We start from the raw sequence: 15,707 nt of genomic DNA on the forward strand, positions 1-15,707 counted from the left end.
TACATTTGAGAATCATGAGTCTAGAGGTGTTAGTTGAACCATGAGAGTACATGGAATTATCCACAGAGAATGTGTACAATGAGATTGGAAAAAGTGTGAGGACAGGACCTAAGCTAAAAATGTACGTTAACAGAAGAGTAAGAGGATCCCAGGGAAAATTCTGAGTGGTCAGAATATGTCAGATCAATAAATATCAAGAGAACTAGAGGAGAGCCTTACCAAAGGGAAGGTGAGTTTGAAGAACAAAATGATAACAAATGCCCAATGACAAAAGTAGGCAAGATAAAGTCTTACAACTAGGAAGTGTGATGTTATGGAAATGATTAAGGTAGTTTAAATAGCAGTTTCCATGGAGTAATAGTCATAAAGATAAATTATAAATTGAGAAATAAATAGGCAGTAAATAAGAGAGAACAAATGCAGATTATTTTTTAAGAATCTTACGGAGAAGACATTTAGATCTAAAGCTCCAGAGGAGGTTAAGGTGCCTTCCAGTCTTGTAACAATCTTGTCACATTTTATTTTCCATAATGATGCTCTTTATTATTAATAACTTAGAGTTGAGGTAAATAACTGTTATACTGTAATACTGCAAAACTGCTTTTGTTGTTCTGTTACTGTTGCTGTTCAAGCTATGGGGCTGCGCTCAGAAAATGAATCCGCTTCCCAGACCACTGACTGCACATATTTAAGAGAGCGATGCCTGCGGGGTGAGAATGGATGTAAACAGGCATGGCGAAGAATGGAAGATGGCTGCCATGTTTCAGGTACAACACATTGCTTAAGATACATTTCAGTGACTTCCTTTTACTGAGGTCAGAATAGCATTCAGCATTATTTTTCACTGTCTGAAGCTCTAAGTTCGTCTTGCCCTAAATACTTTACTCGAATGTGAAATTTGAATGATGCACCTGCAGTTGCTTCCTAGGGAATTACAGTTAAAAATGGTATTCTTCTACTACTCAAGGGCCCTAATGCTTTGACAGTGTGGGCAGCTTTATGCAAGATTTCAGTCTACCTTTTTGCTTATCTCATTCTGCATAATGTTACAATTCTATATATGCTTCTCAGAAACATGACCACAATTTTTCAGATAAAATGTTGTTTTACTTATATGTTAATATGTTAATGATAAAATAGGAAAAATAAACTTCGTGATGATCAGATAAATTATTATTTATTTGCATTTATATCATATGTATTCTATATTCTCACAATATATACTGTACACCATTTTCCATTCCAACTGTGTCAAGAACAAGTAAAAGTATGTTATTACTTTTAACTTGTTCTACATTCCAAACATTTGAGGGGGGCCCATAGGGTAGAGAATATAAAGATTAGAGAGTCACTGTTACTTATTTAAAAGGGAAAAAAAATACATTCTACGGACATCAAGTAGCTGAATGAATATCAAATGAGGGCATTACAGGAAGACTCTCTTTACTAGAAGTAGATAAACTGATTATATAATGGGACATTGTTCTAATAGGATCATGACAAAGCTTTTCAAAAAAGTCAAATTGTAACATAATGAATAATGGGACATTGTTCTAATAGGATCATGACAAAGCTTTTCAAAAAAGTCAAATTGTAACATAATGATAATTTTTCATCATGTATATTAATATTATAATATACTATAACCTGATCAACTTTTTGAAATATTTAATAAAAGATATCCAAAAAGAAAATAAAAATATATTCTCTATGACTCACTTTATTTCTCCATTCATTTTATGAGGAGTACATTCTTTTTTTTTTTAAAAGATTTTATTTATCTTTAGAGGGGAAGGGAAGGAGAGAGGGAGAGAAATATCAATGTATGGTTGCCTCTCGTGCGTCCCCTGCCGGGAACTGGGAACTGGCCTGCAACCCAGGCATGTGCCCTGACTGGGAATCGAACCGCGGTCATGTGGTTTGTAAACCCACGCTCAATCCACTGAGCTACACCAGCCAGGGCGTTGAGGCGTACATTTTGTACAGTCAATATCTCTTGCCTATGGGCATATGCTTCTTCTCTCTCCCAAAAGATGCCAGATGGAGAGTGTAGGGTTAAGAGGCAGCAACCTGACAATGCCAGTGTTTACCATCCCTGCCAGCAGAGCTCCAGGAATCACACAGGCTGTGGAAAGGAGAAAGATTTCTTTCTTTTCCCTGCCTGTGAAGGAAGTACATAAAGTGTTCATTTTCCAAAGAAAGTTATAGCTCTCTAATCCAAACATTCTTAATAAAGATTACATTTAAAAAATAAAGTGGAAAAAACCAAAATGATGTATATACCTCATTTTAGCTCAATGTCTTTGGAATGTTCATATTTTGGAATTCTCCATGTGCACGTATTAAAATTTGATTTTCTCCTGGGTTTTTGTTTTATTTTGTCTGCAGTGTTTAGAATAGTAGATATTTATAATAATTAAACTCTTTCTTAATAATTCTATATTTTATCTTTTCAAAGTAAATTTACAGGGGTGAAAAAAGTTAGAGCTCTCTAATCCAACCATTCTTATTACTGTTTAGGAAATGATTTTCAAAGGCATAATTTGCTGAAAGTGACACAGTATTTTTAAGTAACAATGGGGGATAGTGACTAAAAACAATCTGTTATTTGTTTTGATTATGAAACTCCTAGTTACATTTTACACAGCAATTTAAAACATCACATTCATTGTCATGAATTAACTCATATTTATTTATTTCAGTATACAAGTAGCAGTGAACTGCAGTATTTGCATAGTTATCCCATGCATGAAACAGACATAGAAATGTTCTTAAATATACACATGAAATGACCTCAAGTAGTTTTACTCAGAAAATTGCAAAAAAGAAAATTTGGCGTAGATAAATGTAGCTTTTTAAATTAAAAAGAAAATGAATTATTGGTAATTATGAAAGACTCATATTTAATAGTATTTAATGAGTGTTTTCTAAGTGTCAGGACTACTTCAGTTCCCATGCTAATTTTAGAGCTACCTGTACCTCTCTTGTTATAATCAGTATGACGTGCAAAATAAAATAGCAGGTTAAGACAAAATAGCTAATGAAGTAGCTAAAGTGACAACAGAACTAAGATTACAGAGCAGTCTGGTCACCTCCTATAAGGGCAGCCTTGTTAATGAAGAGCAAAAATTGACATTATACATGGGGACAGAGCTATTCTATTATTATTTTTTCTTTTTTTCTGTTCTCTAAAGCTATTTTAATATATGGAAAATTTAAATATATTTTAGAAAGTAAATAGTAGAGGAAAAATACAGTGAAAACATATTTTTGCTTAGAAGTTACTTATATGAACATCCCGCAGCAAGCCCAGAAAATCTTATTATAATAATGAATTATTCAGGTTAATATGTTAAAAGTACTCTGGGTAAAAGTATATTCAAATTAATATCTAGAGTGCTGTATGTTTGATTGTGAACTTCAGGTAACCCCTGTGAGATGAAGGATCCATCAAGCTGTAACCTGGGCATCCGATCCTTAGTGGAAAGCAATTTCCAATTTCAAGCTTGTGTCTGCACTGATGACCTCTATTGCAGTGTTAACAAACTGCTTGGAAAAAAATGCATCAATGAATCAGGTAATACATTGGTAGATGGCACATTTAAAGTCATAAAAAAGAAAATTTAATCATATCCATGTAATTTTATTAACGTTTCCATAATTTGAGCTGTGACTGATATGGCTCAGCTGGCTGAATATCATTCTGCAAGGTAAAAGGTCACCAGTTCGATTCCTGGTCAGGGCACATGCCTGGGTCGCCGGTTCGGTCTCCAGTCAGGTCACTTACAAAGGGCAACTGATCAATGTTTTTCTCTCACATTGATGTTTCTGTCCCTCTCTTTCTCTTTCCCTTTCCCTCCCTCTAAAAATAAATAAAATAGTTAAAAAATAATAATTCGATTAATTCTTCATATAATTTAAGATTCTTTGGGTTGTAGATCTTAGTATATGAATAACATATTTCTGTAATTTCTAATCACAACTTCAAGCTTTATTCAATTATAATTTTTAGAATTATAGTTCACTTATCTGAACCCAATATCTGTGGGTCTCACTATGGCTTTTCATGAGACTAAATGATAGAAAACAAGTAAGGTATTATTTCTGTTGTTAAGAAACTCAGAGTCTCCCAAGAAAGACCAAAATATAACCACTTTTATAGAATTACACTTCCCTTTGACTAGGAGCATTTCATTATTTAATATGCATTTATTTATTTGCCTCTTCAAGGTACCAGGCTAACACTGAAGCAGTGGTAATCAAACTAGGCTGCCTATGTCTGCGAGGGTACATACAGATTTGCCAAAGGATATCAAAGGAAATCAATCCTATAACAACCAGTTTTGAGATCCTCACTGTCCCTCTGTACTGTCACTGAAAAGTGGTAGGTTTGGGAATGAATCTCATCATAGAGTTACTGTGATGAGATTCAGCACTTCTTTCACAATTGACTTTCTCCCACCTTATAAGCCAGATTCTCCCCTCATCTATCTTGAATGGTCCCATTGTCCAGCTCCTCCAGTCATGCATGGTGATCTCATTAAACAATTTTCTGTTCCATAATTTTTCCTTTTCCAGAATTTCATGTGAAGGGAATTATACAACATGTAGCCTTTTGAGCCTAATTCCTTTTGTTTAACATAACGGAGTTGAGATTCATCACTAATTCACATTAAGTTTGTTCCCTTTTCTGAGGAGTAGTATTCCAGTGTATGGTAGACCATAGTTAACCACTTAAAGTCACTTGCATTGTTTCCAGGTTTGTAGAGATTATAAACAAAGCTGCTATATATATTCACAGACAAGATTTGTATAAGTGTAAGTTTTAACTTCTCTTGGGTAAGAAATTGTTGGGTCATAGATAAAGTTTATGATTAACTGTATAAAAAATCTTCCATAGAATATTTCAAATTTGAGATAACCACCAATATATAAAAATTCTAGTCACTCTACATTATTGGAGCACTTGATTTTTTTCCATTCTATTACATATTTAGTGGCCCCACACTATGGTTTTCATTTGCACTTAAATAATAACATTGAGCCTATTTTCATGTGCTTATGTGCCATCTCTGTGTAATATCTCCAAAGTGTCCCTTCAAAATGTTACTCATTTAAAATTATTATTATATAACAAGCACAGATGTGCATATATATGTATGTATACATATGTGTACACACACACACACATACACATATACATAGTCCCTAAACAGATACGCAGTATATTTGTAGAATTAAATTTTCATGAGAAAGTAGGGGAATTATGAAAAAACTCTCTAACAAACGTTAAGATGAAATAATTAAAAAGTTGAGAAACCTGTTAGTATAGGTACATTTCTAGGAGAAAAAAGATTCATAAAAAATTATGTAAGAGAAATGATGGATTATCTTGTATGTATTTTAAATTACACATTACTTTTACCAACCATCATCAAAATATAATGAAAAGACAAAATAAATAATGAGGACAAATATTTTTTAAATTACAATTATATAGTTGCACCAACTATTAAAAATGTTTTATATATCAATTTTTAACAATTAAACATTAGTTGTCATACCACTCTGGGAATAATTTCAATGGTATTTGAAAGACTATAGATATTGACATATACATAAGGTGTCATATACATAAGAATGATATACATGTAAGAATACAAGATGTACCTATATTCTTTTCAGAAAGCTTATTAAAAGGTCATAAGTAAGTGAATTAATTTTTTCATTTATTTTACTTTATTAATAGAAGCATCAGCACTGTCCTCAGATTTGGCTTCAGAATCAAATATCACACAAAGGCTCCATCAGAATGACACATCACGAATGGTGGAAAAAACGAGTGACTGTGTTGTAGCAGCACGTGTCTGCCAGGAATCTGAACATTGCACTCTGTTGTATGAGAATGTTAAGAAAGCCTGTGGGAGGGAATCAGAACAATGCAAGACCCTTGATGGAAGCCACCTGTGCACAGCATTAACAGAAGGTCTGCAGAAAACGATCTTGTGGAATTGTCAGTGCAATGACCCTTCAAAAGCAGAGTGCATTGAAATTTGGAGGAGTTTGTTTGAAGACAATTGCATCCAGGATGCTCAGGTGAATCAAGTTCCAGCCTTCAGTGAAGACTATGAAGATGGATTCAACCAGAACATTGTTTCTGGTGAGTATTCAAAAGAATTTAGGATCATTGATGATGATCACAAATACAAGTTAACTAAAGAATAATTAATTTCTCTTTCCAGTTCTGTCATTTCTGTCTGTGTTTCTTCTAGGAAATTTAAATTTAAAAACTTAATTCTATGACTGTGTCCCCAACTGATTATAAAGTGTCACAAGCATCTGTTTGTCATATAGCCTTTCTTATAGGTTAGCTGAACAACTGTTCAGCTAGTTGCCTGCTGAGCAGCCCTGCACAAAGGAATAGACAAGAGTCACATGCAGTAAGTATGTTATTTGCTCAGCTTTTATTGAATGCAGGTTCACTCAGAGTAGAATATCAACATACATTAATGTCCTACTCACACTCTAACAATCGAAGAGGAATATAACACACACACAGCAATCAATAGGGGATAATGAACCGGAGACCCAGAGTCTCAGTCAGGTCCAGGAGATAGCATGGTGGGCAAGGGAGTTGTCAAGGTCTTGGGAAAAAAGGATCTCAAGCCAGGTGGACAGCAGATGAAGTCCTCAGTCCGGCAGGGCAGAGCCTCCAGTGGTCAATACCAAGGGAGATCAGTGTGGCGTGGAGCAGCAATGGTGTGTGGAGCTTGGCTGTCTCAGCAGCGATCTGGAACCTGCCTCAGTAATGCCTTCAAAATGGTGTATTCCACCCTTCTGGGTCTTTTTGGTAAAGGGCCTGGCACCCCTGATGCAAAGTGTGGAATTTGCTCAGAAGCCTATGGGTGATACATGGCCATTCTGCTTGACATCCCTGCTGGCAAGTGTGGAATTTCCCCAGGAGCCCATCTGCAGGTGGTCTTGCCCTGCAGACATGGCTGCTCTGACCACATGTGCAATGTGCAAGTGTTGTCTCCTTGCCAGACATGTCTGCTCTAACCATGTGGGTAGATATGTCTCCTTGTCAGATATATTTATCTGACTTAGGTAATTTTCCTCTTGAACCAAATTGTCATGGCTGACTGACAGCCATTTTAGTTGACATAAGTGACTACCTTTTGTTTTATATACTTTATGCTATCTTAATTGCACCAATGCCATTTTATTGTTCCCGCTCTCCACATAAGGAAAGAGGCAAATGCTAAAAAGTTGTAGCATACAGTTAAATTTATTCATTCATTGAACAAATACTTAAGGGCCATGTACAACGTGCTAGGTCCCGTGCAGCAGGACAAAAACAAAAACAAAACAGAAACTCCCTCTCCGTGATCAAAGAAGCTCGTTGGTTCTTAGGGAATTTTAAAAATTAAAGACAGAGATAAAAGTGGTAAGCAATGATTATTTACTTATTTAATAAATATTTCTTGTCCTGGCTGGTGTGGTTCAATGGATTGAGCACTGACCTGTGAACCAAGCAGTAGCTGCTTCAATACTCAGGGCACATGCCTGGGTTGCAGGCCAGGTTGCCAGTGGTGGATGAAAGAGAGACAACCATACATTGATGTTTCTCTCCCTCTCTTTCCTCCTCCCTCTCCCTCTGCCAAAAAAATAAATAAATGAGTAAATATTTATTTTGAGTGCCTACCTTCTCCTAAGCATACCCTAAGATGGGATAAAGCAGTAAATAAAGAAAACAAAAATCACTACTGTCTAGGGGCTTCCATTCTAAGTTGAGACAGAGGCTTGCACACAGATAATGTACTGGGCTTAGGTCTTAGGAAGAAAGAAGGAAGTGAGAAAAACAAGCTTAGGTAGAGGAAATTGAAATGCAGTAGTTGTCACAGCAAACTTAGCTGATTCTATGGAAACCTTGGACCTAGAGTGGCTTTTCAGAGGTATCACACCTATTGAGGCAAGGAAGCTGATCTTTAAACCCCTCAAATGGTCTAATGCTTAGATATGAGCTTTGCCCTGGGAATGTCTGTAACTTTGGGCTTGGCAGTGTTCATTGGATGAGGGTAGTGTCAGGAAGAGGACCAGTGTGACCCAGTACCCAAAATACTCCCAGCAGCTGAGGAAATTTATACCCAGATCATCGAAGGGGGACCTTAATAGTAAGAAATGGCATCCAATATGGGGACAAAGAGAAAATTAACAGGATAAATGACTTTAAGATTTGTACTTTAAATACTGTAGGTGCTAAGGAGAAAATTAAATATAGGTAAGGGATAAAAAAAGAAGTCTGAGTCGGCTTTGTAATTTTAATAGGATGGCCAGAAAGTTGCTCTGAAAAAATTAATATTTAAGTAAAGATAGAAAGTGGCAAGGAATGAGTCCCATGAATACATAGGGAAAGAACATTTAAGGCAAAACAAACATCTAACTAAAGGTCCTGGGCTGGGAATATGAGTATGTCCAGAGGTTTGAAGAAAAGCGAAGAGGCCACCAGCTAGAGTTGAGAGACCAATGGAGAGAAGTGTAGGAGATAAGATCATGAAGCATGTTGTCGATCACTTCAAAACTGTTGGCTATACTCTGAGTAACATAGGAAACCACTGAAGAATTTGGGTCAGGATAAGGACATGGTCTGCAATATATGTTTAGCAGGATGGTTCTTGGGTCCGTTTGGTTTTTTTGTTGACTGACTGAATAGGAGGAATGGCCCAAGTGGGAAGACCAGGTAAGAGCTTTTATAATAATGCAGTAAAAAAGATAATGAATGATGAACCCTTATGGAAAGTTGTCAGATCTGGGTATATTTTAATATTAGTGAATCATATGGGAATGCAAAGGAAAAAATAGAAATCAAAGTTGACACCAAAGTTTTTGTATGAAGTATTAGAAGGATGTGGTCACCATTATTTTTATTTACTAAAACAAGAACAACTACAGAAAAAAAAGATGCTTTGGCTGGGAGACAGGGGGAAGGTGAGAAGTGAGTTTTGGGTGTGTTGAGTGTGAAATGTTTATTAGGTATTGAAGTGAAGATACTGAGAAGTCAGTATCATATATGGAATTGATGTCTAAATCCCATGCATGACATGTAGAAGTGAGATTTATACAGAACATATAAATTGGGAGGGTTATTTATTTACGGATGACAAATAAGACCATGGGACTAGAAGACATCAGTAGAAAAAATGTACGATGTCCTAAACCAGAGTGGTAGCAGGGTGAGAAGATATCTGACTTTGCATATATTTTGTTATTAGTAGATCAATAAGAGGAAACTACTTTTTCTTAAGCATATGATCTTATAACTCGGATTTAAGTCTGGTTGTCGTATGATTATAGTTATATCCATGACATATTGCCCTTTAGCTCCTCTTCAGCAATTAAGCTACTGTTTAAAATGTCCTGTGGGAAAAATACATGTGTATATACATATGTATGTACCATATGACATTAGAATTTATGTGCAGAGAGTTTATATAATACATTACTCATAGCATATAAAATAACGTGCATCTAAGATAGACTTAATTTTTCCATGCTAAAAATAACTTTTTTATTGTGTTGGTACTAATTATACATATAATGAGCATATTACTCTGGTTGGGTTGCTGTAACAAAATGCCACAGGCTGCTAGCCTAAACAACAAAAAATTATTTTCTCAAAATTCTGGAGCTTCCTGGTCAAGTTCCATCAGGGTCGGTTTCTGGTGAGAGCTCTCTTGCTGAGTTGTCTCCTCCCTGGCTTCTTGTTATGGCCTCCCACGACCTTCCATGTTGTGTGTGCATGGATAGGGAAGATTGAGTAAAGTCTGTAATGTTCCTTCTTATGAGGACACCAGTCCCTCAGGTCAGATTCCCATGCCTGTGACTTCATTTGACCTCAGTTACTTCCTTAGAGATATGATCTCTACATTCAGCTGTACTGGGTGTTAGGACTTCAACACATGAGATTTGGAGAGCCACAAACATTCAGTCCGAACAGTCAGTAAATTCAATACTTATTTATGTTTCAGTGTTAGTTTCCTGCATGTGTTTTATTCAGTGGCACGGCCATACTAATCAGCTCCAAAGCAGAGGCATTAATCTATAAGAGGAGTTCCTGCCTAGACTTTTGTTTTGGTCATAAAAGTTACATGACTTTTTGGGATTTGCCCATTGGGGTTTACTCAATGTGGGATAGTAGCAGAGAGGAAGGAACATTCCAGGCTTCCTTGGAGACCCACAAGAGTGGACTCTAGAAGAGATGAAACCTCAGCTCAGTGATCTTTGAGCAAAGACTTAGTAAGTAGAAAAATGGGACACTGTCTAGTGCGAATAGATGGAATAAAGCAAGGAGTGTGGAAAGGCTGTGACGCACTTGAGTTTGACAAGAATTTTCTTGTGATTGTACCATCATGTATGTGCAGTAAATGAATAGCCAAGGAGTTTGGACAGACAGCTCAAGTAGGGACAAATTGTATGACAAGGGACAGTTATGCCATAACAGAAGTCAATATGTTAATCAATAACCAAAGAGAAAATTGAATTTGTATTTAAAAATAAAAATCTGATCCTATTATTCCACTCTCACTTTCCTTGTGTGTGTATGTATATGTGTCTATAACATGCATGCATATGACACACATGATATGCACATGGCAATATTTATATATGTATACACATATATGTTTGTGTGTGTGTGTGCGTGCGTGTGTATGTATAATATGTTTTTACTACTTGCCAGGCTTTGGAGGCTCCGGGGCAGGGACTACAGATTGTGTCTTCAATATGGCACCTGATATCGAGGCTTCTTGAATGAAAGATTTTAGAATTACATGGCCACCAAGTTTACTTCTAGCAGTAAGATTCTCCAACTCTGTAATTTTAATTCCTAAGAACGCTGAGAAGCTAAAATAATCAGAGGTGGAAATTAGTCTTCAAATTGCATTTCAATGTATAACACTACTGGGAAGAGTTGTCTTTTTTTTTTTTTTGGTCAGACATTATTCCTTCTGTTTTTTCTCCCCAGACAGATTCTTTGTTTACTTCAGTGCACATGGTGTAGTCATTAGCATTTGTTTAAACCTCCAAGTAACTGAATCCTCCCTCCCAGCAGGGCTGTTTAACTCACTTGAATGATATTTCTGGGGTTTACTTTTCTTCATCTGTGTGTCACTAACTTTGAGTGAGTATCAAGGGTTAAACAAGTATTACATGAGCCTCTATGGTTTTTTGCTTAATTACTCACTTACAGACGTAGTCCGCATTTTCCTGTTAAATTTAGAAAATCGTTCACTAATGAAGTCTTTGTTTTCCTTCTAGATAACATGAGAGAGGATAATAAATTCAAGTGGAATCTAACTACTCTTCCCCATGATGGTAATGTTTCTCATTTATAATTTTGATCAGCATTGTAAATACTGGACAATATAATTTAAAATGTAGTTACTGGAGTTCTTAAAAATATTTCAATGCAAAATAATTTGTGCAGCTCTTAAACAGTTTGAATATTACAAAATACAAAAAAATCATTGCATTTCTTCCACTAAAGTATCAAAGCAACTGGCCCTGGCTGGTGTAGCTCAGTGGACTGAGTGTGGGTCTGTGAACCACACGATCGGGGTTCGATTCCCAGTCAGGGCACATGCCTGGGTTGCAGGCCAGTTCCCAGCAGGGGACTCACGAGAGGCAACCATACATTGATATTTCTCTCCCTCTCTCCTTCCCTTCCACTCTAAAGATAAATAAATAAAATCTTTAAAAAAAGGACTTCATTAAAGTATCAAAGCAACTGATTTTCCCATTTGTCATCAATTTATGTTGTGCTGAGGGATACTTTACAATTAAAACCAAAGACTAGATCTTGGTTAAATGTTATGGGTATTTTGGTCACATAAATTAAGTTGTTCCAGACCAACTGTTTCTGTATTATGTTTATGGGTGTGGGGGGCATTCACATGTACCTGTGTTTTCTAGAATGTGAACAACTATGTGGAGCCTTTATTCAAGATTTCCACCCCCCAAATAAAAAGTGCAACAGAATAAGAATCATTTTGATATGAGCCAGTGAACTCATCATAAGCTATATAGTGCAAATAAAATTTCTGAAGATTTATTGTTTCTATTTGAGAAACTTGGACCCAAGGATTTTTCCTTTGGCTCACTTCTGGCCTACACACTTCCCACCTCCTCTGGATCATCCTATGTTGTATCCAGTAGAATTGAAGGATGATTCAAACAGTCCACTATTCAGGTCTCAGTAAATTCATGTTAACTCTAAAAAAGAAAGAAATGTTTGCCCCAAATAGAACATTACTACAAAGTTGTGTGTTGTTCCTAGACATCTCACAGTGTTTTTGCAGATTCTGTAAGGACAGCTTTATATTTACATTTTCATGACATGGCATGTCATTTGCTTTCAGAAATGAAAGGGATCCAGTCCTGTTTCGAAGTGGCAAAGATGTGTGTAGGGGATGTGGTCTGTAATGCACAGTTGGCCCCTTACCTTAAAGCTTGCTCAGCAAATGGAAATCTGTGTGATGTGAAACACTGCCAAGCCGCCATACGGTTCTTCTATCAAAATATGCCTTTTAATATTGCCCAGATGTTGGCTTTTTGTGACTGTGCTCCATCTGATATACCTTGTCAGCAGTCCAAAGAAGCTCTTCACAGCAAGCCATGTGCAGTGAACACAGTTCCACCCCTGACTTGCCTCAATGTAATTCACAGCTGCCGAAATGATGAATTATGCAGGTGAGTAAAAACACGCATACCTTACTTTCTTATTTCTGCACCTTATTTGTTACAGTCCAGTCCTAACACTTGATCTCATTACATTAGCTGAAGTTCCCACCATTATCCAACGTGATGTAAACAAAGCCAGACAATTTGTATTTTCAAATCTGTGGTACATATGTAGTGTCCTTTTTGAAATTCAAATGCAGAACATGTTTGGAATGAAAAAATCAGTATGTCAGGATTCGGTCACCCTGAAATATTATTACTGAAATTTTATATTCAAATTAGACTAATGAATAAGGAATTTGGTTAATAAATGTATCTTGTATGTCAGTTTTTTAATTTGCTTTTTGGTATAATCATAGAAGGTTGTTGAATGTCAAAGAATTTTTTTAAAGATTTTATTTATTTATCTTTAGAGGGAAAGGGAAGGAGAGAAGGAGAGAAATATCAATGTATGGTTGCCTCTCATGAGTCCCCTGCTGGGAACTGGCCTGCAACCCAGGCATGTGCCCTGACTGGGAATTGAACTGAGATCATGTAGTTCACAGGCCCACACTCAATCCACTGAGCTACTCCAGCCAGGGCTGTCAAAGAATTTTGACAAGGTGACTCTTCAAACTTCAAAATAAATCTTCTGCCTTACACTGATGACGAGGAAGGAGAAGTAGCTTGAGTACAGTTTGGATATCTCCTGTGCACATCTAAGCTGTGATGTCAGAAGTGCCTAGTCTCCTCTTCCTAGCTTTATATTCTTGAACCCAAGGAGAGTAATGTCAGTCATTTATTTATTTAAAAAAAATTTGCCCTGGCTGGTGTAGCTCAGTGGATTGAGCGTGGGCCTGTGAATCAGAGGATCGCGGTTCGATTCCCAGTCAGGACACATGCCTGGGTTGCAGGCTGGTTCCCTGCAGGCCAACTCCCAGCAGGGGACGCAAGAAAGGCAACCATACATTGATGTTTCTCTCCCTCTCCTTCCCCTCTAAAGATAAATAAATAAATAAAATCTTTAAAAAAAAATTATCAGAGTACTAGAAACAAAAATGCCTGCCCTGGAGAACTTATATTCTAATAGAGAACACAGGTAATAAATATAAGAATGAATATTATATTGTGAGGTAATGAGTGCTCTGGAGATGAGCAACAGCAACAATAGCAAAACAGAGTAACTGGGGAGTTGTGAGTGGGCAGAAAGAGTAGCAATGTAAATGGGGTGGTCCCAGCAGAGAGCATTTATCAGAGGTGAGGAAGTGAGGGAAGTAATGAACCTGTCTTAAGAGACATCCAAAAGAAGAGATACCAAACAGACCAGCCATTGTTGAGTAACAAAGGGTTGTGGCGGAGGCAGTGAATGCAAGGGGGAGAGCAATGGAAGAAGTGGTTAGAGCTTTAACTGCAGGGGGACTGGGCCTAGATCTCACATGGGGCCTTGAGGGACACTAACAACTCGGGTTTTGACTCCCAGTCAAATGGAGAAGCACCAGAGGATTTTGAGGAGAGGCATGAATGATCTGGTTTGCTTGTTAAAACATCGGCTTTAGCTGGTAGTGAAGACTAGTCTGTACTTTTGCAGGAAACTACTTCTGTGAACCATAACTCTGATCCGACATTGGCTATTTCTTTCCTCACTGTGGTCATTACTACATTTCCTTGTATATTCAGGATGAATTTATGTTTTATGTGGTAAAAAAAAAAAAATCCACAGTCAAGTGGGCCTCTTTGGACAAGAGTAAGAAAATGGAGGAAAAATGAGAATACTAAATAAATTTCATGAGTCAAACATTTTGTAACATTGATGTTAATGTTGAAGGAGCTTCATTTAATAGCCAGCATTAAATTGTACATATATTTTAATTCTTCTTTTGCTTCTTTTTTGAGTAATTCTTCATATTAAGTCGTTTGCTTGGTATCTTCTATCAGGGGCCATTTTATTTAATTTTATTTAAATGAATATAACTCCATATATAGCAAATTCATTTAAAGATCAAAATAAACATTTAGTGAGAAGGAGTAGCTCAGTGTGTTATAGCTCAGAACATGTGATTGTTCAACCTATCACATTTGTCACCTTGCTTCAACCTCTGGCAAATAAACTAAAAGATTCAATGATAAGTTTCTGAAAACACTGATTCTTGGTAAACTGTTTTCCTTTGTCAAAAGATAACTGTCAACTCTCTTCCCTCCTTTAATCTCAGTCATTATTACTTGAAAATGTAGCTCCAGATCTTGTAAACACACGTCAAAAGAGACAGCTGCTTCCTTCTAATGTGCATTCAGTAAGATAAAGGGTAAAGATCTAAGCAGAATGCAGGGATATTGGCATATTTTTTTGCTTCAACTAATCGTGTAAAGGCCAAAGACCCTAAGAAAGGTTTATTTGAGGATTCTGTCATGTAAATGTTTATCAGTTATTTTAAGGTCTATTAATAACTTCTCTTGAGTAAAAATAATATTAATTATAAATAATATTTTATAATGCCGTTTAAATTTGCCAAGTTCATTGATATCCCCAATGTTCATTTTAGTGAAATATTGTATTCCATTAATTCTAAAATGTAATTTTTTAAATATATTTTATTGATTATGCTATTACAGTTGTCCCATATTTTTCTCCCCTTTATTCCCCTTTGCCCTGCACCCCCTCTCCCACCAGCATTCACCCCCCAGTTCATGTCCATGGGTCATACATATAAGTCCTTTTGTTTCTCCATTTTGCATACTATTCTTAACCTGCCCCTGTCTACTTTGTACCTACTATTTATGCTGCTTATTCCATGTACCTTTCCCGACTCTTCCCCCCTCCTCACTGATAACCCTCCATGTGATTTCTATTCTGTGAATCTCTTCCTATTCTAGTTATTTATTTAGTTTGTTTTTTTAAGGTTCAGTTGTTGATAGCAGTGAATTTGTTGTCATTTTACTGTTCATGGTTTTGATTACATTCTTTTTCCTAGATAAGTCCCTTTAATATTTCA

The 15,707-nt window shown here is 36.5% G+C and overlaps 1 protein-coding gene across 1 annotated transcript in view; it reads left to right on the top strand.

Moving 5' to 3' along the window:
- Positions 1–634: 634 nt before the first annotated feature.
- The window catches only part of GFRAL (GDNF family receptor alpha like), a 76,283-nt gene continuing 61,210 nt past the window's right edge, over positions 635–15,707 (top strand). Inside the window, exons 1-4 of the mRNA XM_037056631.1 lie at positions 635–767; positions 3,425–3,577; positions 11,317–11,373; positions 12,417–12,747. Coding sequence (XP_036912526.1) covers positions 635–767; positions 3,425–3,577; positions 11,317–11,373; positions 12,417–12,747 — 674 coding nt within the window. The remainder of the gene's footprint in view (positions 768–3,424; positions 3,578–11,316; positions 11,374–12,416; positions 12,748–15,707) is intronic.

This window comes from Sturnira hondurensis, unplaced genomic scaffold (genome assembly GCF_014824575.4).
Source record: "Sturnira hondurensis isolate 20B ecotype Veracruz unplaced genomic scaffold, ASM1482457v3 Scaffold0000880, whole genome shotgun sequence".
Lineage (NCBI taxonomy): Eukaryota > Metazoa > Chordata > Mammalia > Chiroptera > Phyllostomidae > Sturnira > Sturnira hondurensis.